The sequence below is a fragment of the Talpa occidentalis genome, unplaced genomic scaffold (assembly GCF_014898055.3).
Source record: "Talpa occidentalis isolate TD23 unplaced genomic scaffold, MPIMG_talOcc4v2.1 talOcc4.10, whole genome shotgun sequence".
Taxonomy (NCBI): Eukaryota; Metazoa; Chordata; class Mammalia; order Eulipotyphla; family Talpidae; genus Talpa; species Talpa occidentalis.
Window position 1 is genome coordinate 38,799,070 of NW_023600993.1, and position 27,971 is coordinate 38,827,040.

Sequence of the window (27,971 nt, forward strand, 5' to 3'; positions counted from 1 at the left end):
CTTTAGAGCTATGTTATTTAATTTCCAAATATTTGGGGATTTTCCAGAAATCTTTCTGTCATTGCTTTGGGGTTTAATTTCATTATGGTTTGGAACATTCTTTGTATAATGTCAATTCCTTTAAATTTGCAAAGATTTGCTTTTTGACCTATAACATTATGATCTAATTTGGTGAATGTTCCATATACACTTAGGGAAAAAAATGCATATTGTGCTGTGGTTGATTGGAGTGTTCTATGTATTTCAATTAGGTAAAGATGGTTTTTACATTTTTACTGAGTTTCTGTCTACTTATTCTATTTATTCCATTGATTACCAAGAAAGGAATGTTGCAGTCTTTAACTATAATTGTTGATTTGGTATTTTTTCTTTTTAGTGTGTATTAGATTTTGCTTCATTTATTTTGACATTCGGTTGTCAGGTAAATAAATAGTTTGTATTGTATGGTTTATTGGTGAATTGATCCTTTGTCATTTTGTGATGTCTCCATTTATACTTGTAATATTCTTTGCTCTGTTATACATATTGTCTAATATTAATTTAGGTATTCCAGCTTTTTTGACCAGTATTTTCATCGTGTATCTTTTTATTTTGAGCTTATCTATGTTAATAATTAAAGTGGGTTTCTTACAGACATGAACTTGTTGGATCCCACATTTTTATCCAGTATGTCAATATATATCATTAAATTGGAGTATTTTGGCCATTTATTTTTAATGTGGTTACTGATATGTTTGTCTTAAAATCTGTCATCTTTCTAGTTCTTTTGTTTGTTCCTCTTCTTTTATCCTCTTTTGATTCCACTTTCCTTTATATTAAATGTTTTATGATTCCATCTATTCCATTATTGTCTTCTTATTTATAATATTTTTTTAGATTTTTAATGATTGCACTAGGTTTAAAACATACATATTTAATTTATCATGGCTTATCTTCAAATAACATTAACTTGTTTCATGTGAAGTATGTAAGTCTTATGGTAATATACACTAATTCCTCTCTCCCATTTTAAGTCAGTCAATAGTCTCCCATTTTAAGTCAGTCGATATTCTACATATTTCTGGCCTTTTTTCTCTTTATTCAGCTCTGGGATTCTAAGCACATGTCTGTGGGGACTATTTGATATTGTGTCACTACTCACTGAATGTCTGATCATGTTGTTTCAATCTTTTTTTTCTTTGTATCTGTTCTGCAATTTGGATGTTTGCTGTTGACTTCAACTTCACTGATATTTTCTTCTATTGGGTCCAATCTGATTTTAATACCTTTCAATGAATTTTAGATTCTGATATTTTATTCTTTCTGTTTCAGGATTTGCATCTTTCTTCCATAAAACTTATACATGTCTACCGAAATTCCCCAATCTTTTTGCCCAATTTATGTGGGTTTAGGTTTATTAATATGTAAATGTATATCATCTTATTTACTAATTCTAACATATCTGTCTGGTTTTAGTGACTGATTTTTCTTTTGATGGTTTTGTCACATTTCACTGTTTCTTCATACATGTCATAATTTTGTGTGCAGCATATTATAGATTGTGAATTGTAGGTGCCTTGGATTTTGTTACGATCCTCTGGAGACTGTTAAATTTTATTGTACCATACATTTAAATTACCTTGCTCTTTCATTGGTTTAGTTTTGGGTTTTAGCAGGTGTGTCTGTTTCATTTTTGCCCCTAGCCTTATGACATAGTATTTATTCCTTGAAGCTTTTTACCTTGATCGTGTAAAAGAAAAAATCTCTGGGGCCTCCCCTGGTGGCGCAGTGGTTGAGCGCTGGGCTGCGACGCTGCCCGTAGCCTCTGCAGCGCCGGTTCGCTCCCCGGCTGCCGGTGAGGGAAAAAAAAATTCTCCGCTAGTTAAAAGTGCTGTTCTGTCACCTTGGGTTAATTTCTCACTCAGATATTTCTTAATTCTAGCTGTTATAATCCATACAAGTATTTTCCTTTTCATAAAAATTATGTTTCTCTTTAGAAATATAATTGGGAATGGAGGAAATTAAAGGAACAAGAAAATGATACTAACAACTAATCCAAGTCTGTTTTGTCAGCCTGGAGAAATTTAAGAGTTTTTTATACAAGGAGAAAATAATGACGTGAAAGCCAAGTGTTTAAGAATGTTTGATTAGAAAGAGACCTTAGTAATCACTTTTGATATAAGGAAAAGAATGAGAGAAGTAACAAGACAAGGTAGAGTGTATTAATTCCACACTGGGAACTTATTTCCCACTTTCTTCATTTTATTCCTCCCCTCTATCCCATATTAATTCTCTCTGGGTGGTTGGGGAAAATAGTTCTGATTTTTTGGTTTTATTTCTGTATTAGTGTATATTACCAATCATCACAAAAATCTGTATGAACACCAACATTTAAAATCTAAAATGATTCAACATCTGAAAATCAATCAACACAATTCACCGTATCAACAAAATAGGAAAGACAAAAACATACAATCATATCAATAGATGATGTGAAAGTTTTTGTTAAGATTCAGCATCCATGCATGATGAAAACCCTTAAAAAATTGGAAAAATAAGTGAAACATACCTTAACATAAAAAGCCATATATGGACCTCCCCAGTGGCGCAGCGTTTGAGCGCTGGGTTGCAAAGCAGCCCGCAACCTCTGCAGCACCGGTTCGATCCCCGGCTGCTCCCCAGCTACTGGAGGAGGGTCCCACATGGCGCGCAGACCTCTCCTGCCGCCCGCTGCTCCCCTCAGCAGTGTACTTCGGTCCTTCTGCCTGCTCTGCAACCCGCTCTGGCTCTGGTGAATTCTCTCACCCTCCAGCACTTCTGACTGTACCCAGTGCTTGTATAAACAAACAAACAAACAAATAAATATTTTTAAAAAAAAGCTATATATGACAAACCCACAGTTAATATTCTCAATAGTGAAAAACTGAAGGCCTTTCCACTAAGACCTGGTACAAGATAAGAATATCCACTCTCACTACTACTACTCAACATTGTATTAAGTGCCCTAGCTAGAACAATTAGGCAAAAGAGAGCAACAAAAGGAATCCACATTGGGAAAGAAGAAGTAAAGCTATCATTATTTGCCAGTGATATGATAATATACATAGAGAACCTGAAATACTAATTAAGACAATAAGACAGTTTAACAAAATAGCAGGATCCAAAATCAGCACACAGAAATCATTTACCTTCCTATATACAAATAATGAGCTAGAAAAATAAGAAAATAAGAAAGTCATCCCATTATAATCTCAGCAACAATAACAACAAAAATTAAATATCTGGAAGTAAAACTAACAAAGGAAATGAAGGAATTGTACGAGGAAAACTATAAAACATTAAAAGAAATTTAAAATTACACAAAAAATGGAAAAATATCCCCTGTTCATGGATAGAAAGAATCAACATTATAGGGCCTCCCTGGTGGTGCAAGGGGTTAAACACCACACTATCAAACAATCCACAGCCTGTGCAGTACAAGTTCGATCCCCGGCCAGGGAGCTAATCCACATGGCGAAGCAGACCTCTCCTGTCTTGCCCACTGCTCCCCTCAGCAGTGTGTTTCAGTCAGCCTGCCTGTTCTGTTCCCCACTCTGTCTCTGGTGAATCCTCTCACCCCTCCCACCCCGCATCTCTGTCCTGCATCCCAGCTCTTATATGCATAAATAAATAAATCTTAAAAAAAAAAAAAAGAATCAACATTATCAAAATGGCCATACTACCTCAAGCAGATTCAATGCAATCCCAGTAAAATTTACAGATTCAATGCAATCCCAATAAAAATCCCAATGGCATTCTTCAAAGAAATAAAACAAAGATTACTGAAATGTATATGGAACCACAAAAAAAGACCTGAGTAGCCAAAGTTCTCTTGACTAAAATGGGGGAAAATGGAGGTTCAAACTATACCATAAAGTTATAATATTTAAAACAGCATTGTACTGGAACAAAAATAGTCACATAAACCAATGGAATAGAACTTAGAGTCCAGAAATAACACCACATATTTATGGACAACTCATCTATGATAAAGGAGAAAAATAGATATATTGTAACAAGGTGAGCCTCTTCAATAAGTGGTGTTGGAAAAACTGGACAGTCACATGCCAGAGAATTACTAGACCACTATCTCTCTCACTCCTTACAGGAAAATCAATTCAAAATTGATAAAAGACTTCAATGTAACATCTGAAACTATAAAATACATAGAAGAAAATACAGGCAATACACTCCATGACATAAACTTCAGAAACATGTTCATGGACTCATCTCTGACAGCAAGGAAAATAAACAACTGGGATTACATCAAACTAAAAATCTTCTGTACAGTGAAAGAGGCAGTAACCAAAACAAAGAGACATCCTACTGAATGGGAGAAAATATTTGCATACCAAATATCTGACAAGGAACTGATATCAATGATCTACAAAGAACTCATACAATTCAACAAAAACAAAGAGCCCAATCAAAAAATGGGCAGAAGAACTAAATAGGCACGTCTCCAAAGATGATATACACATGCAACAGGCATATAAAAAAAGTTCATCATACCTTATCATCAGGGAAATGCAAATCAAAACCACAATATGATACCACCTCACACCTGTGAGAAAAGACTATGTGGAAGAAAAAAAAAAAAAACTAATTCAAAAGGAAAAAAATTAAAAAAAAAACTAATCAAAAGGAAACCTGCATTCCTATGTCTATAGCAGCACTATTAACAATATGGAGATTATGGAAGATAATATAAAATGTAGAAATTGTAAGATTTAATTATGAGTTCAAGATAAGGTCATTTTGTCACCTTCAATCTCTGTTCTCAACTTATCACTGAGTTGTTGCATTTCTACTGTTCAAATACTTTTCCACATACAATTTGGTTGTTTAATGGATAAGATAGCAGGCTGTAAAATTTGACAACTTAGACCCAGAGCATGACTCTGATACTTATTACCTATTACCTGTGCTATCTTAATCCAAGATGGGCCCAAATTAATTAATCCCTCTATGCCTCAGGTGCTTCTTTTTTAATTTGGGAATAATCATAAAGGCTTCATGAGTTGATGTGAACTGAGTCAGTTTTAGGTAAAAAAACCTTCACACACTGACTATTATGGTACGTGCTGATTAAACAGTAGGTTGTGATGAGTGTGATGGTTGGTGATGGTGTCAATGATGAACTGGTGCCACTGCTAAAGTTGGGAGTCAAATAGATTGTTTTTTTTTTTTTAATATTCAAATTCTTTTTTTTTTTTTTTAAAGGTTTATTTATTTATTTATTTATATAAGCACTGGGTGCAGTCAGAGGCATGGGAGGGTGAGAGAATTCACCAGAGCCAGAGCGGAGAGTAGAAAAGGCAGAGTGACGAAGTACACCGCTGAGGGAAGCAGCAGGCAAGACAGGAGAGGTCTGCTGCGCCATGTGGAACCCTCGCCTGGTGGCTGGGGATCGAACAGGTGCTGCAGAGTCTGTGGGCAGTTTCCCAACCCAGAGCTCAACCGCTGCACCACCAGGGAGGCCCTAGACTGGGTTTTGTAGAGTTTTGATACTTTTGGGTTTTAGGTTTTAGAAATTGTTTAGCCTCCCAAATCTTGAATGTTTTCATCTGTAAAATAAAGATGATAATTCTCTGAGTTGGTGTGAAGATTAAAGGGGAACTTCTTAAGAAAGTGCTTGGCACTCGATAAACACGCCATAAATGTTAGCTCTTATTCTCATTATTTATAAGAAAAGACACTAATAGTTCCAGTGAAAATATTTAACAAATTCCTTACTCTTCTTAAGGGATTAGAAGAAAATGGTTCATGTCATAATTAAGAGGATTTACTAGAGACCCAGTATCAAAAAAAAGAAACCCTGGAAAAGCTAAAATAATAGCCAAGTTTTAAAAATATCTTTTGTAATCATCTCTTTTGAAATTCTCTTCTGGGATGAGAAAAGAAACTAGGTCCCTCTTGCTTTTTTATTCTTTGGGGCACTCTCTCCCATAGTTCAAACACAAAACACTTTTTCTTTGCCACCTGCCTTGGGCTGATAATGCCAAAGAACTTCCTGCCCAAGTGGTTTTCAAGCTGTAGGTTGGCTCCATAAATCTCAACAAATCCTTGGTGGGGCTGAGGATGAGTGGAAGTCATTATTATGGCTCTTTTTGACTCATTCTGTCTGCAATATAATAAATACCACCGCGGGACACTGTGCCTTGCAGACAAAGCATCATTTGGGCTTTTTGTGTGCTCTCCCCTCAGCAAGTCACAAATGGAATGCCATAATGTGTCCATTGTATACATTTTTGAATAAATAAGTATAACAAAGACAATATGCTTGTCCCATTTAATCTCAGCTCTTAACTGTGAAAACACGGCGCTGTTCCCACGCTAGCAAAATGGAGCCGGAGAGGCCTGCTCAAGTCTGGTTTCTGGCAGACCCTCCGAGGTCTCACCGCGGGAGCCACACTGATGGTTTCTGGGACTCAGTTCTCCTGCGTTAGTTTGATCAGGCCAACTGACAGTCATCACAACAAATTTAGATGCCTATCACCTAGCATCCTTTCCTTACCAGGAAAGATTTCTCAACTCAAGCAAGCTTAAATCAAGTGAAACATTGAGAGGAGGCTGCAGGTAGGGCTCAAGTTCGTTCCCAAAGGTAGAGCTGAGAGTAGGTTTTCTTTTTGCATTTTCCAGGAGCATTTCTTTCATGAACAAAGGATGACAATCAGAGGCTCCTAAGGCTGAAAGTGTCCTTGGTCTCGTGTGGTGGGAGTAGAGATAAGAGCTCTGGGTTTGGTCTGATTGGAATCATTCAGGTCCATCGCCTGTCTCAGAACCAGTTGCTTTCTTTGGAGTAAAGAATTGAACCAATCCATTTGGGACCAGGGAACATGCCTGGGCAGGGCTAGCTCTTCAGAAGCACCTGGGCTGCCTGGAGGAAGGGTGGGTTCTTGAACAAAGAGTTGAATATTGATACCAAGAGAAGGGAGGTTGGATAGCAAAGTGCTCCAGAGGGCAGGGCCTCCCTTTCTCTGAGACCAACCAGAAACAAAGGGGTTTGGCTCTTGAAGGGTTGTTATAATAAAAACAGTTCTGGGCTGCTTAAAACTTGTACCATATTCTTTACAACGCATTTGCCAGGGAGCTTGTGCTACTTTATATTTTTATCTTATACTTTTTTTCCCCATCGTTACTCAATAAGCTTCATGACTTGTGCCGGTGTGTAAAAAACAAATATAAAAGTCCATGCCTTGTTCTTACTAGTCTAATAGGAGACAGAATTACCTGAGTTAAAAAATGAAGTGACTTTTTGTCTGCTTACCTAGAGAGGGAAGGAGGGAAAAGGGAGAAAGTAAGGAGGAAGCAAAAAGGAAGCAGGGAAAAGAGGGAACAAAAGCAGTAGCTGGCTGCTCCCTGGACTGATTCTTGAGGAAACCTGTCCCTGCCACCACTGAGCTTCGGGCTGGTTCTGGTTCTGTCAGGGGCACCTGGGAGGCAGCAGCCTCTGACCACTGACCACCCTCTACTGAATTTTGAAGCACTGCCCTCGGGATTTGATTTGCGCTCATTTTCAGAAACCATTACTTGTTTTCCACTTTATTTTGTTCACGGCTGTTTTATGTTGTGACCCGTGTCTCCTTTCGGACACCCAGAAGTTCTGTTTATTCAACCTCATTTTTAGCTACTCCGGAGGATAGCTCTTTCATATGTTTCCCTGGGTTACTGAAAGAGAATTGTCTACAGGCTCCATAGCTTTTAGTTTTTACACAATTCCAAATGTAATGAAAGTGTGGATGTGTAGCCTTCCAGACTTCTGGCAAGGTGGTCCAAAAGTGGTTAAAGAACTGTGAGCATTTAATTCCACATGCATATATAAGTGTATATAGTTAATATGGGTGATACAGGCACCTGCAACATGTTCTGAGGGAATGAAGGAGGACATGTCCTGCTATATGAGGGAGTATTTCATGGAGAAGACAACATTCAATATTCTTTTAAACGAATTGGAGTTCCCCAGAGGTATAGGAAGAGGTGGCCACAACACTTAGAGCCTGGCTGGTCCCTGAATGAGTTATATCAGCATTGCTTGGGAACAAGTGAGAAAGTGGCCCCACCTTAGGCCCACTGAATGGAATCTGCATTTCAACAAGATCCTCGAATCAGTTGTAAGCATTTTAAGTTTGAGGAATCTGCTCCCTTAGACCAGGAGGTCCCAGCACTGGCAACACATTGGAGTCATCCAGGGCACTTCAGATATATGGAAGCCTTGGTTCCACTTTCTGGGATTTGAAAATAATTTGTTTCAGGTGGGGCAGTGGCTCAACAACAGAAGAAAAAGCTGTGCAGGTGATTCCAATAAGCAGCCTAGGCTTAGAAGTAGACTCCTCTGGGTCTCAGCACCAAGGGAGAAGCAGATTGGCACATTCAAGGACTGATTGGTGGTAGGTCAGCATATCTGATCCTTGGGAAGGATGGTGGTGCAGGGTTTGGTGCTGTGGAGAGAGCCAACCCAGCACTGGGCTGGAGAGAGAGTCAAGTGGATCCTGCAGTCTTGTTTGCATCATTCAGGTACAGATTATTGGGAAGGTGCTGGGGGATAAACAGGAGGATGGAGTGATAAACCGTGCACTTGGAAGGACTACACACCTCAGCACTGGAGAGTGGGCGATGACAGGGAAGCTGGTTGGAAGGTGTGCCAAGCGTGATACAGGTTGGCAAGCTCAGCTATATGATTTTCAGGGTCAGTGAAAGTAGAAATATGAACTGCTTGTTCAGAAAAGGGGGAAAAATACTAACAGTACTCAAAAGTAAGATATTTTCCTTCTTTCCTTCCTTCTGCGGTCTCTCTTGACCTGTCATGACATTTTATATTTGCTGTTTGTTGCCACGCTCCCTCTGACACAGGGATGCTTACTGGATTAGTGCAAAACTTTATAGACTCCCCTCACCCCAGTTTCTGTCCCCAGTACTCAGTAGCATGTATGGCTAAATGACAACAGGCCTTTCCTTTCATTAGACCATGTCCTGTTTGAAGAAAGGGACTTAATCTCCTCTCTTCTCAGTTCCACATCCCCAACTTATGGTCTTGGCCAACCCCAAGGAGCTTCCATCTCAGTATCGACATATTGAAACCTGGGTCAGAGATTCAGCCCGGCTAAGTCACCAGCTGAATATGCAGTGGCACTGTCAGCCCCTGCCCTGCCGGGAGCCTGTCCATGTGGTATCCAGGCCTCTACCAGGGCGGGAAAGTGATGAGGTTGCTGCGTGGTGGTAGAAATCATACAACTAAGAACCTCCCAGCTCTTCCCACACTGTATGCTGTTGTCTCTTGGAATTCACTTATAAAACACAAATGAAAAGATAAAATTAGAAATTTCAAGACACCTTGCCTGAGGAGCTGTAAACCCCAAGGCGATAAGCCCTTCTGAGTGTAAGGCCTGGGGTGATTGTGCAGGTCATTTGCCCACAAAGCTGGCCTGAGGGACGGACGCTGGAGGGATGGATTTGAGAGGCATTAAAGAGACAGTCAAGTCAGCATAAGTTCAAAGAGGAAAGTGTTGAGAATGGATTCAAAATCTCTGGCTTTGTGACCCAATAGATGGTGGCACCTTGGAGAGATACGGGGAAACAGGAACTAGCTTTTGGGATTGGACAGGGCACATTTTAGGTATCTGTGAAGGTTTGATTATGTTCCTTTCCCCAGTGATTGCCCAGGTCAGCATTTTCAGAACAACGCCAGATACCAGAGGGTCTCCCTGACCAGAGCCTTTGTGTCTTATGACTCTAATTAGACAGCTCTACGTGTTTTATCCTGCAGTTTGATGCTCAACTTAGTTCACCATCAAGCCCCTATTTCTGTTAAGGATTGTCTTCAGGGGCAGGCTTTTTGTCCAGTGTCTCTTGGGCACCAATTGAACAGGTCCCATGGTCCCGGTTCTCTCTCACCTCTGCTTTGGGTGTCTTACATGAATCCATTTGCTGGGAGGATGTGAACAGGTTGTCAAAGTGGAGGTTTCCATGCGGCCCCAGATTGAGGTGAGGACAAAGGCTCTAAAGAGAACAGCCTTTTAGCTGCACTAATTGACAGTTCTCCGGAGACCCTCCTCCCACACCTCCCACGATTCTTTGAGGGTAACAACTGCTCCACCTCTAGTCTACCTTGCCAAGACTCTCAAAGGACCTATGTAGGGTAAGGAAAAACGTCAGGCTTTTCTGCCCTCCCGCCATCAGGATAGATGATGGATCCTTGCGGTCCTGAATGCATGCCTGATGGCGCGCACCTGGAGTAGGGTGTGGGCAGAGGTAGATGGGATTCACCTGGGCTAAGACTGGGTTTTTAAGGTCAGCATCAAAGGGATGCCAGCAGAAGCCAAGAAGCCGAGAACGAATAGAAGCCGAGAAAGAAGCCAAGAAAGAAGCAGAGAAGCCGAGAGCCAAGAGGCCAGAGAGCCCAGATAGAGTGAGGATTTGCTGGGGGCTGGGAGGACTGCCAGCCTCCTGGCCCCCCAGCACCCCTGCCTGCTGTGTACTGGGTAAATCCCAATAAAAGATCTGCAGAAGCCACTGAGGACTCTGACTCCTCCTCTACCCAGTTTGCTGGATCAGGAAACCTGCCCCGTGTCCTGTCCTGCCCCTACAACCTAACATGGAAGAGATCAGATTCAGGAAAGAAGGTACTTTTCCCTACTGGAAGCCAGCTGGGTGGTGGGGGAATAGTCTAGGAGACTGTTCTATGTTTGGAGAGTGCCTGACAAAAGGGAAGGCCAGCAGTGGTTGAGTATCTCTTAGGCAGCCGAGATATGAATGTGTTACCGAGGGGGTCTGGGAAGGAAAAAGAGATGCGGGGGGAGAGGACGAGGCTACACAAAAGGTAGCACAGAAGTGGCCTATGACTGAGCCAGTCAATGTGCCTGTTTCTCAAGGATAATATGGGATCAGGCGGATAATATGGGAGGCAGCTGTCATCTTGCTAAAACCCAGCAAGAGGGCTGCTCGCCAGGTGAGGTCCACCCCAGGTGCGAGCGGCTGTGGGGTAACTGCTGATGCTACAGGCGCTGTGTGGGTGGTCACATTGGGGCCACACTGACTGAGCTCAAGGTTTTCTGAGAATTCCAGGGTAACCTCGCAAAAGCCAACATTGGATGCTGGACCACACGGAGGGCACCAGGGGCCAGGTTAGGTTGTAAGGAAACAAATTGTAGCGAGAGAATCGCACCTTGGCCTGGCTAAGTAGAGAAAGTTTGCTGCTTTTTCCCCACCCCACACTACTGAAGAAGCTAGGACCTGCATGCTTGAAGGAAGGACAGGGTAGAGCTTTGAACTAGATATGAAATTAGAATATTAAACCAAACTAGGCTAATCTTATTAACCTAAAGTAGTCCAAAAGTTATGGAATCTACACCAGATTCATTTAGAGATAAGAAAGCAGGGATCTGATATCATAGGGCTGAAAACAGGTACTTAAAAAAAAGTTGTTTCATTTTTTCTGTTTCTACTAGCCAAGACAACACAGGAAGCTTGTTCATTTGCATTCCTGGGCTAATCCTCATAGAGACATGCTGTAGGACTATTTCTGTGTCCTAGTGAAGTCTATTTACTACACGTCATTTAAGATCTTTGCATGAATATTCATAAAGAGATTATTCCATAGCTTTCTTTTTTTTTTTTTTTCTTAATTTTAGTTTTTGTATAATCTTGGTCAGGGTTTCTATCAGGGGCCTTCAAAAAGGAATTTGAAATATTTCCTTCTTTCCCTGTGCTCTGAACCACTTGAAGTATTTAAAGCTACATGTGCCTTGACATGCTAATGTGATTCACCTGTGATATTTCTTGGGCCTGACATTTTGGGTGCGGGCAGGTGAGTCACTGCTATTCACTCTTTTATCTTGTTTGGGCTGAGTGTGAGTAGGCTCCCTTTTCATTGCCCCCATACTGCAGAATTCTGCTAGAACATATCCTTAATTTCTAGTTTGAATTTACCAAGTGTTTGCTCTCCAGAATTTATGGGCCTGGGTCAGTGTAAGACATTTTGGAGCATGTTGGGGGAGGGCCACCATCCCCCCTACCTTCAAAGAGAGCAGGTTCCTGTTGGAGATCCACAGTTTTATAAGGAACCCGTCTGGAGAAGACCACAACATAGAACAGGAGCAATGACAAGTTCATTTACATTTCCTGTGACTTACTCATTGTCTTTCATTTTACCTTTGGATAAAATCTGGAAAATGTATAAATGGTGAAAATCTATAAATAGTGAAAGACTTCAAAATGTTTTAGGATTCTATTCTACCTACTCAATTTTCAAGCCACAGTTTTGTAGGCAATTAATGAAAGGCAAGCCAATCAGGGTCTCCAAATGTGCATTCTGGGATCCCCTGAAAACCTCACCCATGAGCACCTCCATTCTGCCTCCCTGTTCAGGACCAGCATTAGGGAGTAGCCAGAGAGCTTTCCTCATCTGATCAGCAAAGCCCCCTCAGTGATGGTCCACGGCAAATTGCCTCCCCTGTCCGGGAGGCTGTCTTGAAATCACATCATCTTTTCTTCCTCTACTTTGTCAGCCTGCAGTGAATGGAAGAGGGAGGACTGGATTATTTCAGTTCCAGCAGTGGACACATCAAAATGGCTCCCCTCTTCCCTACCTTCTTCCCTCGAGGACCTAATTTATTTCACGCGTTTTGACCTATCCCTGCTTAGAAATGACTTCTGTGTTCTCTGTTGAGGCTTTTCCCTCCTGCCTTTTTTGGCCCTCAGGCAAACCCACCAGGCAGGGCTCCTCTGTACAATGATGTCAGTCTGGCTGCTGGGCCCAGCTGGATGGAGGTGTATTTTATGAAGTTCAACCCTGCACCCTGGGCCATAAATACACGTTGTACACATAAATGTACAGCTAACATTGCCCAGACCCCTCCGAAGCACCATGTTAATAAGCAGACAGTAAGTCTTTAAAATATGGAAAAGCAGTTAATCTTTCCGCTGGCAAATCCTTTGTAGGGGGATGTTTTCCTCCACTTCAGTATCCCTGTATGTAGAGCTTTTCATCTGCTAGGAATGGTGGGCTGGAGGGGGAAAATGCATTTGCTGTGAGGTTTCATTGAGAACACTTGGGTAGGCTTTAACTAAGAGGGCACATGTGTTAAAAGGTACAATATCTTGCACTTGCTATCATGAAGTGTCTGTATGGAGTAATCAGGCCTGCCCTCAAGGAGCTTCAGCGCTAGTCTTTCCACAGAAGGCAGAAGTCAGTGTCGGTGGTATAGGGGCCTCGCATGCATGGAGGCTTAGCTCTAAAGCTCAGCTCTACCTTGATACTCTAGGAAATTACTTAGGCTCTTGTTTCCCAGTCTTTAAAATGGGCATAATTACAGCTGCTGTAAAAGTTTGTCTCTCTGACTCCTATTTTTTCCTCTTTTGTATGATGAGACTCTCAATAGTTTTAGAGCCTAGCATAACATTCCATTAAGAACACACAAACACATTCTCCTGACAAAAGAATTCAGTCATAAAGTTCAAGGCTCCCTTGGTGAAGATTCCCGGTCAGTCTTCTCTGCCCTCCGTTGCCCTCCCTCGGCCTCCCCTCCCCCCACATTTGTAGATAAGGCCACGCAATAAACACTGGGTGCAGATCTCTTCAAAATGCAATTTCATTTCCTTCCATTATATGTGCAGAAGTGGCGCTGGCTGGATCACTTGGCAATTCTGTTTGTCATTTTTTGAAGAACCCCAGTACTGTTTTCCACAATAACTATACCAAGTACTTCTCTCTTTTTAGTGAGATCAAACCCTTTTTAATATATCAGTTGCTCATCTGTCTTTCTTTTTCTGCAGTCATCCATGGGTTTTGATATGGTTTAGGACAAGCACCTCCTCTCCATGTCCCTTTTTATAAAATCCAATTTTATAAAATTGTCCAGATGATCCTTTATATTTAGCCTTCCCAATGAATCTTTAGATCATCATCTCAGATACCTCAAAAATCCTATAAGGATTTTGATTGTGATTGCTTTGAATGAAAAAGCTAGCTGCAGGAGAAATGACGTCTTTGAAATGTAAGTGCTCCTTTCCACAACCATTGTGTTTCCCTCTAATTTTTAGTTTGTCTTTTTATGGTCAGTAAAGTTTGTTCATTTCTTCATAAAGAGATGTCTTTTTACAACATTTATGCTTGGGCATTTCATAGTGATTACTGATACTATCAATGGTTCTTTATTTCATAAATATTTTTTCATCACTATTGCTGGTGTCAGGGAAAGTCTGTGGTTTCATATGCTGCTTATGTAACTGGTCAGTTTGCTGAGTTCTTTTATTAGTTCAGATAGTTGGTCAGTGGGTCCCGTGGGTTTTCTATGAACACAGTGATACCTGTTCTTTGGGTGATTTGGTAGCATTCAGTTGGGGGTAGATTTTCAATGAGCATTTACGTTATTTTTATGGCAATTGGTTTGCTTGTGTTTTTTTAATAACTTGACTAAATATTAATACTTTATACTTTTTCCCCAAAGGTGGGTTTGCTTTAATTTTCAAATTGTTTGCAATGATATATTATTAGTCACTTACATGTTTGAAATGTCTCTGTATCTTTGGGTTTAAAGTGACTTTGTGCCTTCTTTCCTGATCAGGATTGCTAAGGTTTGATTTCTGTCAATGTTCTCTTGAACCAGAGTTTAGTTCTTTCAATGGTCTTCACACTTTAATTTGCATTTTATTCTTCTGTCATCGATTCAACAAATTTATTGAAAACCACTCCATCCCAGGAACTACTCTAGGTGTTGGGGTAACAGATAACAGTGGGCAGAGAGACAGAGGCCTGCCCCATGGGAACCACAGTCCATTGTGAAGGGTAGAAAGTAGGCAAGTGAGGGAGTGAGGAACAAGTGGAGGTAAATGAGCTTGAGAAGAAAGTGATGAGATCCTTGTGCCGTTGACAAGAACTGATTCTCTGGAGGGTTAAGGACTACTACCTTCTTGGAGTAGATTTGTGAAAGATGGAGAGATGTGAAGAAGTGGGGCAGGGGTTGGGGGAAGTGAGAGACAGAGAGAGACAGAGAGATGGGGGCAGGGGATTAGAGAGAGATTGTGGATAAATCTTTATCAGAGTTGTGCTATAAAGGAGGACAAAGAAACACAGCAGTATGGAGGTAAGTTCATTGGAAAGTTTGGTTTTTCCTGAGATAGAAAATGTGACAGCATGTTTATAAACTGCAGGGGATGGCCAATATACTAACAGGGAACTTTTTGGGGAATGGTCACCTCTCTGCTTTTCCATCAGTCACATCCTTGCAGAAGCCTAAGGGTGAGGCTTCAGAGAGACGCATCCCTACCCTGTCCAGTGTTCCAGAGGGAAGACCAAATATAGAGCTACGACTGAAGGTTTAGGTTCTTATTTTTCCAGCTTTTCAACTTGAAAACTTAGTTCATTTATTTGCAAACTTTTTTTCTCCCCAGTAAAAGTATTTAAGGTCATACTGCACAGATTTGAGTCTGGGCTGGTCTCAAGGATTAATGGAATTTTTTTAACCTTTAATTTCCTCTGTTTATATCTTTTTTGCTATTAATTTCTAAATGTGCCCTACCATAAAAGGAGAACACGTAATTGATGATTTCTGCTCTTTGGAATGTGTTGCAGATTGCTGTGTTTGAAATTCTCTAATAATTTATTTTGGTTAGATATGAAGAATTCACTATATTTTAACAGAGAGTGCATTCATCAGTCACTTTTGCTATTCTATCAATTTGTACGCTATGATCATAAAAGTTCATGTCATATTTTGTTAGACTATCCTACTATTTTTCGGTATTAAAAAGTTATTCAGATTATCAGTATGAATTCTATGTTTGCTACATTTTAATTTTTTTCACTCAAATACTTGTATAATAGTATTTCTAAACCTGTTCCTCTCTTTTGTTGTTAGCATCTTTCTGGTACATCTTTTCTTCTTCCCATGTCGTTCTGTTTTAGGACTATCTGTTGAAAACACAATACTAGTGTCCTTGTAAACTCAGAGTCTGTGCCTTTTAGTATGTGACTCTAGGCATCTTACATTTGTTGTGTTTGGCAATCATTTTAGACTTTATATGAGCAGTCTTTGTACGTGTGTGTGTTTTACTTATTGTGCTATCTTAGATCAGGTTTTTCATTTTTACAGGGGATTTTTTTGTAGCAATTATCTTTAAATTTTATTTTGTTTTTTTTTTTAAAGATTTATTTACTTATGTATACAAGAACTGGGGTACAGGCCGGTGGTGCTAAGGAGGGTGACAGGATTCACCAGAGACAGAGTGAGGAACAGAACAGGCAGATTGACTGAAAGACACTGCTGAGAGGAGCAGTAGGCAAGGCAGGAGAGGTCTGCTGTGTTAGGTGCGTTGCCCTCTGGCCAGCCAGGGGATCGAACTCGTGCTGCAATGGCTGCAGACAATTCACGGTGCTGCATTCAACCACTTGCGCCACCAGGGAGGCCCAATTAGCTTTAAATTTTAAAACAAAATTTTCAGTGGATGAGAGATAAAGAAAAATAAAACTTATTTTTTATTTTTTAGATTTATTTATTTATACCAGAGCTGGGGTACAGGCCAGAGGCACGGGAGGGTGAGACGATTCATCAGAGACAGAGAGGGGAGCAGGACAGGCAGATTGACTGAAATACACTGCTGAGGGGAGCAGTGGGTGAGACAGGAGAGGTCTGTCATGCCATATGGATATCTCCCTGGCCGGCTGGGAATGAAACCCACATTACAGAGGCTGTGGACAGCCTTACAGTGCTGCGTTCAACCTGCTGCACCACTGGGGAGGCCAATAAAACTTATTTTAAATGGAGAAATGGACCATTTTGTTATGCTATAATGTATTTCATCTGATTAAATAGAATTTAGTTAAATATCATGAAAAGTTATGTGATGGCATTCTGCATCTGGGGATAGGCATTTATCTACTTTGAAATGTTTTATTTTTCCATTTCATCAACTTTTTAAATATATTCTTCTGTTTTCCATATCTTAATTGAAAAATCCATATCATTAACATGCTCTTTAATTTGTTTCTAGAGGAGCTTTTAGTGTTTATCTTTGATAATCTGAAATTTCACACATGCTTGATTGGCCCCTTTTAATGAAAAAAATTAGGATTTTTCAATCTGAAGATATTCTCTCCATCTGAAGCTTCTATTTCACATTCCAGTCTCTTCCTTATTATTCATCTGGTTAATTCCCTTGCCATAATCTTCTATTTGTTCTTCAAAGAGTTGTGTCATCTTGTTTTTACATTTTTCTTTGAGACTTTCTGGAAATTATTGGTTGTCTAATGAGAACCATTGCAGGCAGAATATTTTTATGCTAATAGGTATAATCCATTGCAAAGAGGTCAAATGCCAAAGCAATGTCCTTGCATTGGCGAGAAGGAACCTAGAGCTACAAAGGGGAGATAGTTTTTTATCTACAAAGCAAGTATTTTAAAAGTTTTAGTGAGATATTTAAAAAAGCAGAGCTTTTGTTCAAGCTAGTGGTAGAGAAGTTGGGAAGGACAGAGGGCAGGCATCTCAGATGTGGAGAGTAGTTTAGGCATTAGGGAAACATCTTGGAGCAGATGTGCACATTGTTTCCCGCTATGGATGAAAAGAATGAACATGATTGTAGGATGTTAGTTGACTGGGAATTGAGAGCTTGAAGAAAGGAAATCAATTGTGTTGTAATGTGGGGGCATTATTGCATCATTCAACCCATGTGGTGGTAAAAGGGTGAAAAATGGGCATCCTTTCCTCCTTTCATTTCCCATGAAGCAGAAGGATGCTTCTCCATTGTGATTTTCATAAAATGTGGTGATACACTCTAGAGAATAGAACACAGTGAATGAGAAAGAGATGAATAAAGACAAAAATTTATGGAGAAATTGACTGTTTTTGTTAGGTTATAGTATATTTCATCTCATTAGATAGAATTTAGTTAAATGTCATGAAAATTATGTAATGAGGTTCTAGGACTGCGGATAAGTATTTATCTACTCTAGCCAGACTCTGAAAGAATATGGGGTGTTGGGCTCTACTATGTTCACCCAAAGAGTGAGTAGTATTTGTTTTTTCAAGGAGTGTTTTCATGGTGTCATCCCATTATCATTTCCCTCTGTCAGGTAATGTGAGAAGGAGGTGTCATTAAGCATTCTTCAATTGGATTCATTGTACTGATGGAGCCTGATTGTGAGAACTGCTACATAGCTTTAGTATCAGCAGAACTTGCACTCTGAGAACCAGCTTGTGTGTGTGGAGAGGGGGTGCTCTGAAATGACTAGAATTAATTTTTTTCAAGGTATTGTATTTCTATTTGTGGCAGATACTGTGCAGATTGGTACAAAGAAGGGACTAGAAAGTAGGCTTCATCTTTTGCCATCAATAGGACATAGCTCCAGTCTTATCTTTGAGGGAAGGAGGAAAGAAAATCTATATAAATGAACATCACATGCAAATTTTGATGATATTTAGGCTCTGGAATAAGGAAATTAGATTGGGGACATTCTAGTCTCTTCTTGGACACTGAGGTGATTTTTGACATATATAACTCATCCTACCAAGATGAGTTTTTTGAGCTGCATGTGGCCAGAGCTGTAGATTATAGGTGATCATCTTAGTGAAGCCTAGTATTTGAAGTGAAAAACCTAATGGAAGGAGGTGATTTTAGTAATACAGCAATCTCTGAAATTTTATTTCCAATTATTAGAATAGTTACCCCCAGGGGAAAGGGTTTCCTCTTGGCTTTTTAGTAGAGAAATGGTGCATGACCCATTTGCTCTCTCTGTGCCTCTTGTTCCAACAGGTCCTTTGTCATCCAGCAAATCCCAAGCAGCAACCTGTTCATGGTGGTGGTGGACAGCAGCTGCCTCTGTGAGTCAGTGGCGCCCATCACCATGGCGCCCATTGAAATCAGGTATATCCTTTCGTGTGCAGGTTCAGCCACAAACCCAGGAAGGGGGTCAACAGTAAGGAAAACTGGGGGAGGAATGTTAGCAGAGAAAAGAATATCCCTTCTGCTGTTGGAGAGAGAAAGAAGCTGGTAAGGGGGTTTAGTGCCAAATTTTCACCTCTGAAATGCAGAGTAAGGAAAAGTAACATTTGGAAATGTGCCTTAACTACAGTCAACATAATGAATCTCTTAAGTGTGAACGTTTAAAGGCTCAGAAGATCAGAAGGCGTCCGGAATCCTGTCACGGCTTTCATCCCGAGGTGAGTCTGAGAATCCGCCCTGTTCTCTTGTCCCATCAGATTCACCAGATTCATCAGAATCTCACAATAGACAAGTAACTATAGCTAAAAAGCTTGCTTGTGAGAAATAATCCCTTTCGGGCAAACCAAAGAAGAATCTACAAAAAGGCTAATGGTACTGTACTTTTCGCCGCTCGGTGCCTTCTTATTTAGTCTGTGCTTTAATAGTCTTCTCTCATTATAGCCAACGATACTTAAAAGCTTCTTTACTAGCTTCCCTAATATGGATGTGCTGTAATTTTATCACTTTCCATTATTATACAAGAAGTGACTCTGACCATCTTGGTTTACTTATTCCAAATTGTAGTTAAAATTATTTTTCCCTGCTTACTTTTAAACAGCCTTTTATGTACAAAAAATTCACATAAAGCAAAAGCAGCAATATTAATATCAGACCAACAGCCACATTCATGAAGGTAAAATATGACCTCATACCCACATAAAGTCACAACTATAAAGGCAGCAAAAGTGATGATCAGAGGAAAATTTAAGCTTAGAATTGAGAAAGCTGAATTTACAAAACATATAGGTGAATTATAAGAGAATACCTCCTGCAGTGCTCTAAGCAAGTATTTCTAAATCTAGGAAAACTAATACAGATTTAAAAATTAACTTCATCTCCATTCTGAAAAATGGAAATCTTGTGTAGGTTGTTACAGGGAGACTGGAAAGATAATCTACACTTGGAAATGCCACTGAGGGTTAATCTCACCTTGAAAATAGCAAATAATTTGAAAGTTATTTAAATATCCAAGTCCTAGAAAAGATGTTGAAATCAGTATAGAACCAAAAAGAACTTGTAAGTTATTAAGAATGTTGGCTCCTGTAGTCAGACACTAATGCAGTGGCAACAATATCTAAATACATGCTGAAAAGGTTTTTAATAAAATTCAATAATTATCCCTAATAAAAGCTCTATGTAAAATGCAAATATCAATAATAGTTCAAAAAGCTAAAACCAATTAAATCCAAAATTGCATACTGAGACAACTAAAGTCACTAGAGTAAAAATCCTCAAGTGTCAATAAGATAATTTGCTTTGGTAAATAGATATGTGACAAACATTCAAAATAGCAGTATTTTTTTTTTTCCATTAAGTTTCTAGACATACTAAGCTGAGGTCAGTGGAACAGAAAGTCTTATATATGGCAGAAGTTCAAATTCAAAGGGGATAATATAGATTAGTCAAATGATAAAATTATAGTCTTACAAGAAATCCTTGGGATTGGAGAGAATTTCCTACCCAAGGACCAGAAAACTATGAGTCAGATTTAGATAACTATAAAAAATACAACTTTTCCATGGAAAAAACTAAGAAACAGGGCCTCCCCGGTGGCTTAGCGGGTTGAGCCCAGTGCTGTGAAGCTGTCTGCATGCTCTGCAGCGTGGGTTCAATTCCCAGCTGGCCAGGGAGCAACCCACATGGCACAGCAGACCTCTCCTGTCACGCCCGCTGCTCCCCTCAGCAGTGTTTTCGGTCAGTCTGACTGTTCTACTCCCCGCTCTGTCTATGGTGAATTTTCTCACCCTCTGTGCCTCTGGCCTGTACCCCGGTTCTTGTATAAATAAATAAATCTTTTTTTTAAAAAAAAAAGAAACCCAGTAACCAATTATGGAACTTAGAACATATTTATAACTCAAAGATCACTTTTAAATTGATAAGCTGAACAGCTACATGTGAAAATACAACAGTGATATGAAAGGAACATGTCACAAGGGATCAGAGAATACATGTATAGTGAAATAACTTGTCATCAGAGGCCAAATTATCCTCCAGCCATACCCTCACTCCTGGACATCTTTCTATAGGAAGGGTTCTGACTGTACCCAGTGCTTATATAAGAAAAAAAGAAAAAAAGCAAGCAGCAGAGAAGACTACATAATATGATTTTATTTTTATAAAAAAGACCTCCCCTCAAATACAAAGGAACACGTACACAAAATCTTCCACAGTCCAGATTCTGAAATGATTAAGCCCCTTAGATTTGATCTTTTACTTACCTTCTGGAGGGTAGGGGGAATTAGAAGTCCAATATGTTGCTTTTATAGTCTGATCACAATAGACATCTCTAGCAATGGCCCTTTGCCTGTTGAACATTCTGTGTAATAGTGTACAAAGAATAAATTTGGCTATTTTATGCTTTGACACCTAAAACCAGAGGTTCTCATGATAAATTCAGTGAGGTTTAGATAAGTCCATTTCTCTATATTATCTAGGTTATAAAAGGTTTGTTTACATACATTGGAGGAGGGGGGAGGCCTGGGATCTCAATAAAGATCAAAGTTTAAGGCCAATGTGCAATTCACACGTGCTCTAACCAGCTCTGCCTTTCCCCGTAGGAGAACGCAAGGGAGTGTGGAGGTGCAGCGAGCCTCCAGGCCACCATGGTCCTTATCCTGTTCCCTCTTCTGTTGATGCTCTTTTCAAGGTGACACTGAGATGTTCTCTTGGCATGCTAAATTATGGATAAACTGTGAACCAAAATATGGTGCGACATAGGAGACATGAAATATAGTCCAACCATCAGCATCTCATGATTTTAAACTGTGCGTGATATAAACTCTTAAAAATATGTTGACAAAAAGTTATCTTTTTACTTTGCCAGTCATGCAAATATGTGAGTTTGCTACATGATAATCATCCGTCATCAGAAATGGGGCTGCAAGTGGGCAGGGTCCCTTCTGCTTGAAACCAATTTAAAACTGTGTACTTTTTAAATAAAGTATATTAAAATCATAATCTCCTTGTTTGGGATTTGTTATTACTTTACTGCTAATACAGACTGGAAAGTGCAGGAATAAGTCACCCATTGCAGACAGCAGGAAAGAATGGTCATTGGCAGAGACTTGACTCCAAAGCAGATTCTAGATAAATATTTAAGTTATTTAGATGCTCTACTCTCCATTATCACAATATTTACAGAACTAAATTAAAATTTCATCTATAACTTTATTACACAGAACCTTGAGTTTTGTAGAACTAAACTTCAATAGAAATCGCAATTTGAATGAGAACACAAACTTCCATAATATTCAAGTGTTGAAATACTTAAGAATAGAAATTTGAAAAGTCATAAATCCCAGTAATTCATTCCAAGAAGACTGGAAGGAAAGAGAAGAACAATGACTGCAAATAACTCAAGTTCATTGCTTGATCATTGACCTCTGGCTCCCTCACAAATAAGAGATGAAATTAGGTCTCAAGTATTGGAAAAAATACGCAGACCTATAAGCATTCTCAAAATGCTGGATCCTGAATCAAAGAAAACAGATTCCTCTGGTTCGTGGTTACCAAATAAAGTGGAATAATGTGGATGCCTAGGTAGGACCAAGAATGCCTTACTATAGGCATTATTATAGGCATTACTATAGGACAGACACACAAAAGTCATTTTTTAAAAGCCACATTATCCTATTGATAGTTTAGAAAAACTGATGTTATCACACTACCTTCTACTAAAATGATGCCAGTATTTATAGGAATAACAATACTGCAATGCCATACTCCTTTAAATTACTACATCTCCAGTGCTATCAATGTGCAATCAAATAAGCTGTCAAAACTTTTATCAATGACATACCAATTCTGTAATAGGCTAAGCTGTCGAAACTTTAGTAATATTGGGGTAATAGTATTTTGACCATCTTGGTCACTGATAAGTTCACTTCCCTATACCAAGTAAATAAATGAATACATTAGTTCCTCATACATCAACACACATTATATTTACTCCAAGCAATTATAGTACAATATAATTTTTCACAAAAATATTACCTAACCTACCATTCTCCATTATAATTCATAAGAATGGCAAAATTAGGGTATCTTGTCATATATCATTTTATACTGATGAGGTAAGAAATGTGTAACATGAAGATTTATAATCTTCACCACTCTTCACTGCTCACAATTTATAAATCCCCTCCCTATTTAAGCAGTGGAGGGCCTGGGTGTAGTACATTATGGCCTAAAGAGAGTGTAGTTGAGTCGCTCATTGACTCCTGGCTTCATTGGGCATCGCCGGGTCTGCCCGTCCATGCAACCTTCTTAATCCCTCAGTGACTCCAGCCAAGGGGCCACTAATTATCTGCTAGGACATCCAATCACTTTCTCAGCTTAATGTGTCCAAAATGGACATCTTGTACGCTTCCCTTCTGACTGACTCTAACCTGAAAGCTTGGAGCCACCCTTGTTTCCACTTTGCCCCTCCAACCCTGGGCGCAGCGAGTCTGGTGAGCCCTGCCCTCCTCTTCATGCCGTTTTCTCGCTGCTGGCATCTTCTTTCAAGCCACCAACACCTCTTCTTGGGTCTAGGTCCTCACACCCTCAATGGTTTCCTTTCTTCCTCTCCCAGAAAGCCTCTGCTCTACCCAGGAGCCAGAGCAATCTTCTCTAAAACAGGTAATCCACTCATACTCTCGCCCACTGTGATCAGAACCCTAAACAGACACTCATCACAGTCCATGGTGGTGGTTCCCAAACCCTCCTCTGTGTCGGGGTCCCCTGGGAGCCTTCAAAAGTCTTGACTATGTAGGGCGGGACCCAAAATAATGCTAATGTGAAGTCAGGTTTGAGAACCACTAGCCCATAGGCCCCCACAGGATCTAATCCCTGGGCTCTGTGTCTCTGTCTCACCCTGCCTTTTACACCATGCCATCCCACACTCATGGCTCCTCTGGCCTCCTGCCTTCTGTCTCAAAACCCAGGCTTTCGCTCTTCTCTGCTCCCTGCCTGCTTCCAGGTTCCAGATTCCTGGCTGTGGTCGCCACAGGACTGCTCCTTCTTACCCTTCAGGCTCAGCTCAAATGTGGCTTCCTCAGAGACACCCTGGCAAAGCAGCCCTTTTAACAGCAGTCTCTCTACCCTGCTTTCATTTTTGCTTTGCATCCAGATGTGGATATTATTTCCAGTTTCTCCTACTGTAGTTTAGCCCCACCAGGGCAAGGACAAGGGTTCCCCAAATGTTGTCTGTGGCTTTGTCTCCAGCTCCCAGAACAGTGTCTGGAATAGAATGAAACCACCAGCAGCAATCAAAAACCTAGCAGCATATGTTCTCTGAGCTCTGACTCCCCACCTGGTACTATTTGACATTCCTTACTTGTTTACTACCCTTGTGATCCTCACAACAAACCTAGGTAGCTCCTGCAATTTGTCTCCACTTTACAGATGAAGAAACAAAGGCAAAAGGAGGAGGGAATGTAACTTTCCCAAGTTCACACGGCTGGAAAGTGGCAGAGCTGAAATTTGAACTCACATTATTTGACTCCAAGGTCTGGGTCCCAAACCAATCAAATGCTCATTTTTTTAAAAAATGAATGAATGAATGAATATCTTGCACTTCTATATCGTATTATGTTCCACCCGTTGGCATTATTGTCACCTCCCCAAACTGTCCAGCCTTTACTCCTTGCTCCCCAGTACAAGCCTGCCAGCCCACTCCCTAACTGCTGCTACTATTCCTGTCCTCCTCCCTCCAGGCTATTTCCTTCTGCCCATAGGTAGTGGCAGGAAGACCACTGAGCAGGTTTTCTGATCCAGCAGACCCGGTAAAGGAGGAGTCAGAGTCCTCAGTGGCTTTTTGCAGGCTTTTTGGGGGGTTTACCTGGTACACAGCAAGCAGGGGTGCTGGGGGCCGGGAGGCTGGCAGGCCTCCCAGCCCGTCTTCACTCTATCTGGGCTCTCCGTTCTTCTCTGCTTCTCTCTCGGCTTCTTCGTTCTTGGCTTCTGCTTCTACTGGCGTCCCCGTGACGCCGCCCTTAAAAGCCCAGTCTCAGCCCAGGTGAATCCCATCTACCTATGCCCACACCCTGCTCCAGGTGCCCGCCCTCAGGCATGCATTCAGGACCGCAAGGATCCATCATCTATCCTGATGGCGGGAGGGCAGAAAAGCCTGATTTTTTACCTTACCCTACAGTCTACCCGCTCAGGGTTTTCTGCCATATAGTCTTTATCAGTCTCTATATACAAGTCATAAATGCATGTCTCTTGGCAATAGGACACTGCAGCCATGGCCCACAAAAGCAAATGAAATACGTAACAAAATACAACAGAAAACAAGTAAGTCCAGGCAGGACACCAACCTAGCAGCAAAAGACAATTGGTACCAGCAGATGAGCCACCAAATCTGCTGCCGAAAGCACTGCTCATACGAGGGAGGGGAACCACTCACGGCATCTACTGTAACACACCAGGAGCTGTCAGGCTTCCTGGCCTTCTCGGCTACAAGCCACACACCGCATCCACCCCCAGGATGCACTCGCTCTGGGATTGGCGATTCTATTCTGTTGGGGGTAATCGCCAACCCTCAGGGTTTCTGTCTGCAGTCGCTCCAACACTCGGCCTTCATGGCCACCCATGTGACTCGCAGACCCCTGCACTCAGGCCAACCCACTGCACAAGCACATGGGTCGGGGATCCAAACTCTACATGCGGCCTCTCTCGGGTCCCCTCTTTGTCTTGGGCTCCACCCCAAGCCACATTCCCCACCCGTCCCCCAAGGACGGGTTCCTCAGCTCCTCACCCTCACTGGAGAATGAGCAGGGCATCACCCACAGGTGATTCTAGGAGACTCACTGGCCTTCCTCAGCCTAGTTAGTGCTTAACACCTGCTCAGGGCTTCCCAAACTCAGCATCAGTACCAGCTTTTTGCCTTCTCAGTTGGCTTTTCTCCTCCACCTAGCTGCTGGGCATGCACAGGCTGCTTTTGGCCATCAAGGCCCACTGGCCACCCCCAGATTCCCATTACCTGGGGTGTACAAACAATCCTCCCCCAGGGTCCCAAAACAACAATAACTTGCCAAAGCTCCTCCGGCTTCTAGCAGGATTGTCAGTCCAAGTCCATCAGGCCTCTCCCTGCATCAGCACTGCCGAGCTCCGAATCGTGGTCCTCTCTTCCCCGATGATTCTGCTGCCTCAGGGGTCGCTGGCTGGTCCTCTCGGGCGTCTCCTCCAGCTGAGGTCTTGTCCCGCAGCTCCCGGACCTTGTCCATCTCCTGTGCCACCATGACGCCTCCAGCGTCGTCACAGGCAAACATTCTGTTACTCCTTAGTCCCTCCAGGTCTTCGGAGGGCTTCATACCCGTCTGCATGGATCATCTTTCCGACTTACGCCAATTGTAGGGACAGGAAGACCACTGAGCAGGTTTCCTGATCCAGCAGACGGGTAAAGGAGGAGTCAGAGTTCTCAGTGGCTTTTTGCAGGCTTTTATTGGGATTTACCCGGTATGTAGCAGGCAGGGGTGCTGGGGGCTGGGAGGCTGGCAGTCCTCCCAGCCCCCAGCACGTCTTCACTCTATCTGGGCTCTCCGGCCTTCTCTGCTTCTCTCTCGGCTTTTTTGTTCTTGGTTTCTGCTCAGCTTCTGCTTCTGCTGGCGTCCCCATGACGCCGCCCTTAAAAACCGAGTCTCAGCCCAGGTGAATCCCATCTACCTATGCCCACACCCTATTCCAGGTGCGCGCCATCAGGCATGCATTCAGGACCGCAAGGATCCATCATCTATCCTGATGGCAGGAGGGCAGAAAAGCCTGATTTTTTACCTTACCCTACACCATATCTCTGGCCTGGCTTCAGTTCTCTCATCGAGTTTCAAATCTGTAGGCCACAATTCCCTCTATGGTTACCTGGGCTGCTGAGCATCAAGTAGGCAGTCCATAAAAATCTTAGTATTTGATCACAGCTGGGCCATCAAGCCAGGCCAGAAACATACTCTTTCCTGAGTCAGCTTCTATCCTACTATTCCCCCGAAATATTTCAAATTTTCTTCATTCTCCTTAAAACTTGGGCCGCCCTGGCTCCCTCCTGATACATATTTCAGTGATAAAAGTTATCTGGATGTGGGAGGTCATGGTATAAATATATAGAGAGAAGAAATAGCAGAGTTATTCTTGGTAAAATGTTAGCTAGTCCTGGCCAATTTAGAAAAATGAAAATAGTAAGATATGCTACAGCATAAAATGATCTGACACCAGCAATAGCAAAGCTGCTGTTTAAGTAGGAGGGACGCCTGCATGTTTTTTTCCACTAGCTGCCATTATAACCTTACTACCACCATTGTAAATAGCACACTGTGGAGTGCTAGAAAGACCATATTTGAATAAGGTGCTAGGCAGCAGAGCAAAAACATGAAAACATTGTTATTTTTAAATGCTTTTGGAAAAGACAGTAAATGAATTTTCTTTATACTGTGGACTGCAGTGTCCCTTAGAAGCCTCCCTCTCTTCCCATCATTTCTCTGACCTCCTTGTATGATCCCTCCCCTCTACTTAACCCATCTGACTTCCTGTTCCTCAAAGATGCTAGGCAGGTACCTGCCTCAGGGCCTTTACACATGACATTCCCTTTCCAGGGGTATTCCTTTCCCCAAATAGCTGCATGTTTTTCCCTATCCTCTGTTTATAATTATTATGTCTTCCACCCTACCTCCTTCCCTGCCTGATATTTCTCCATGGTAGTTATTGCCATTGGATCTATTTTCTTTCTCTTTGCAGGAGAATATAAAGGCAGGGAGAAGGCAAGGATATTGTCTGGTTTTTTTTCAATGCTACATACATATCTCTGAGAGGTATGTCTGGCTGAGAGCAGACCTCTATAAACATCGAGGCAAGTAGGCAAGTGGTAACAGTAGTAAGAGCAGTGCTGACAACCTAGGGGTGGGCATGCATACTGCTGTGGTGTAGTGCTAGGTGGGAGTCTCTTCATCGTAGCAGAGAGCCAGGAGAAATAGGAGATTCTGTATCATCTGGCCCTTGCTGAGATGTGA

General features: G+C 41.4%; 1 protein-coding gene across 1 annotated transcript in view; it reads left to right on the top strand.

Moving 5' to 3' along the window:
• Window positions 1–21,939, top strand: part of CACNA2D3 (calcium voltage-gated channel auxiliary subunit alpha2delta 3) — an 807,400-nt gene extending 785,461 nt beyond the window's left edge. Inside the window, 3 exon segments of the mRNA XM_054694676.1 lie at window positions 18,766–18,878; window positions 19,090–19,172; window positions 21,552–21,939. Of these exon segments, the coding sequence (XP_054550651.1) occupies window positions 18,766–18,878; window positions 19,090–19,172; window positions 21,552–21,644 (289 nt within the window). The 3' untranslated portion in view covers window positions 21,645–21,939.
• Window positions 21,940–27,971: the final 6,032 nt, after the last annotated feature.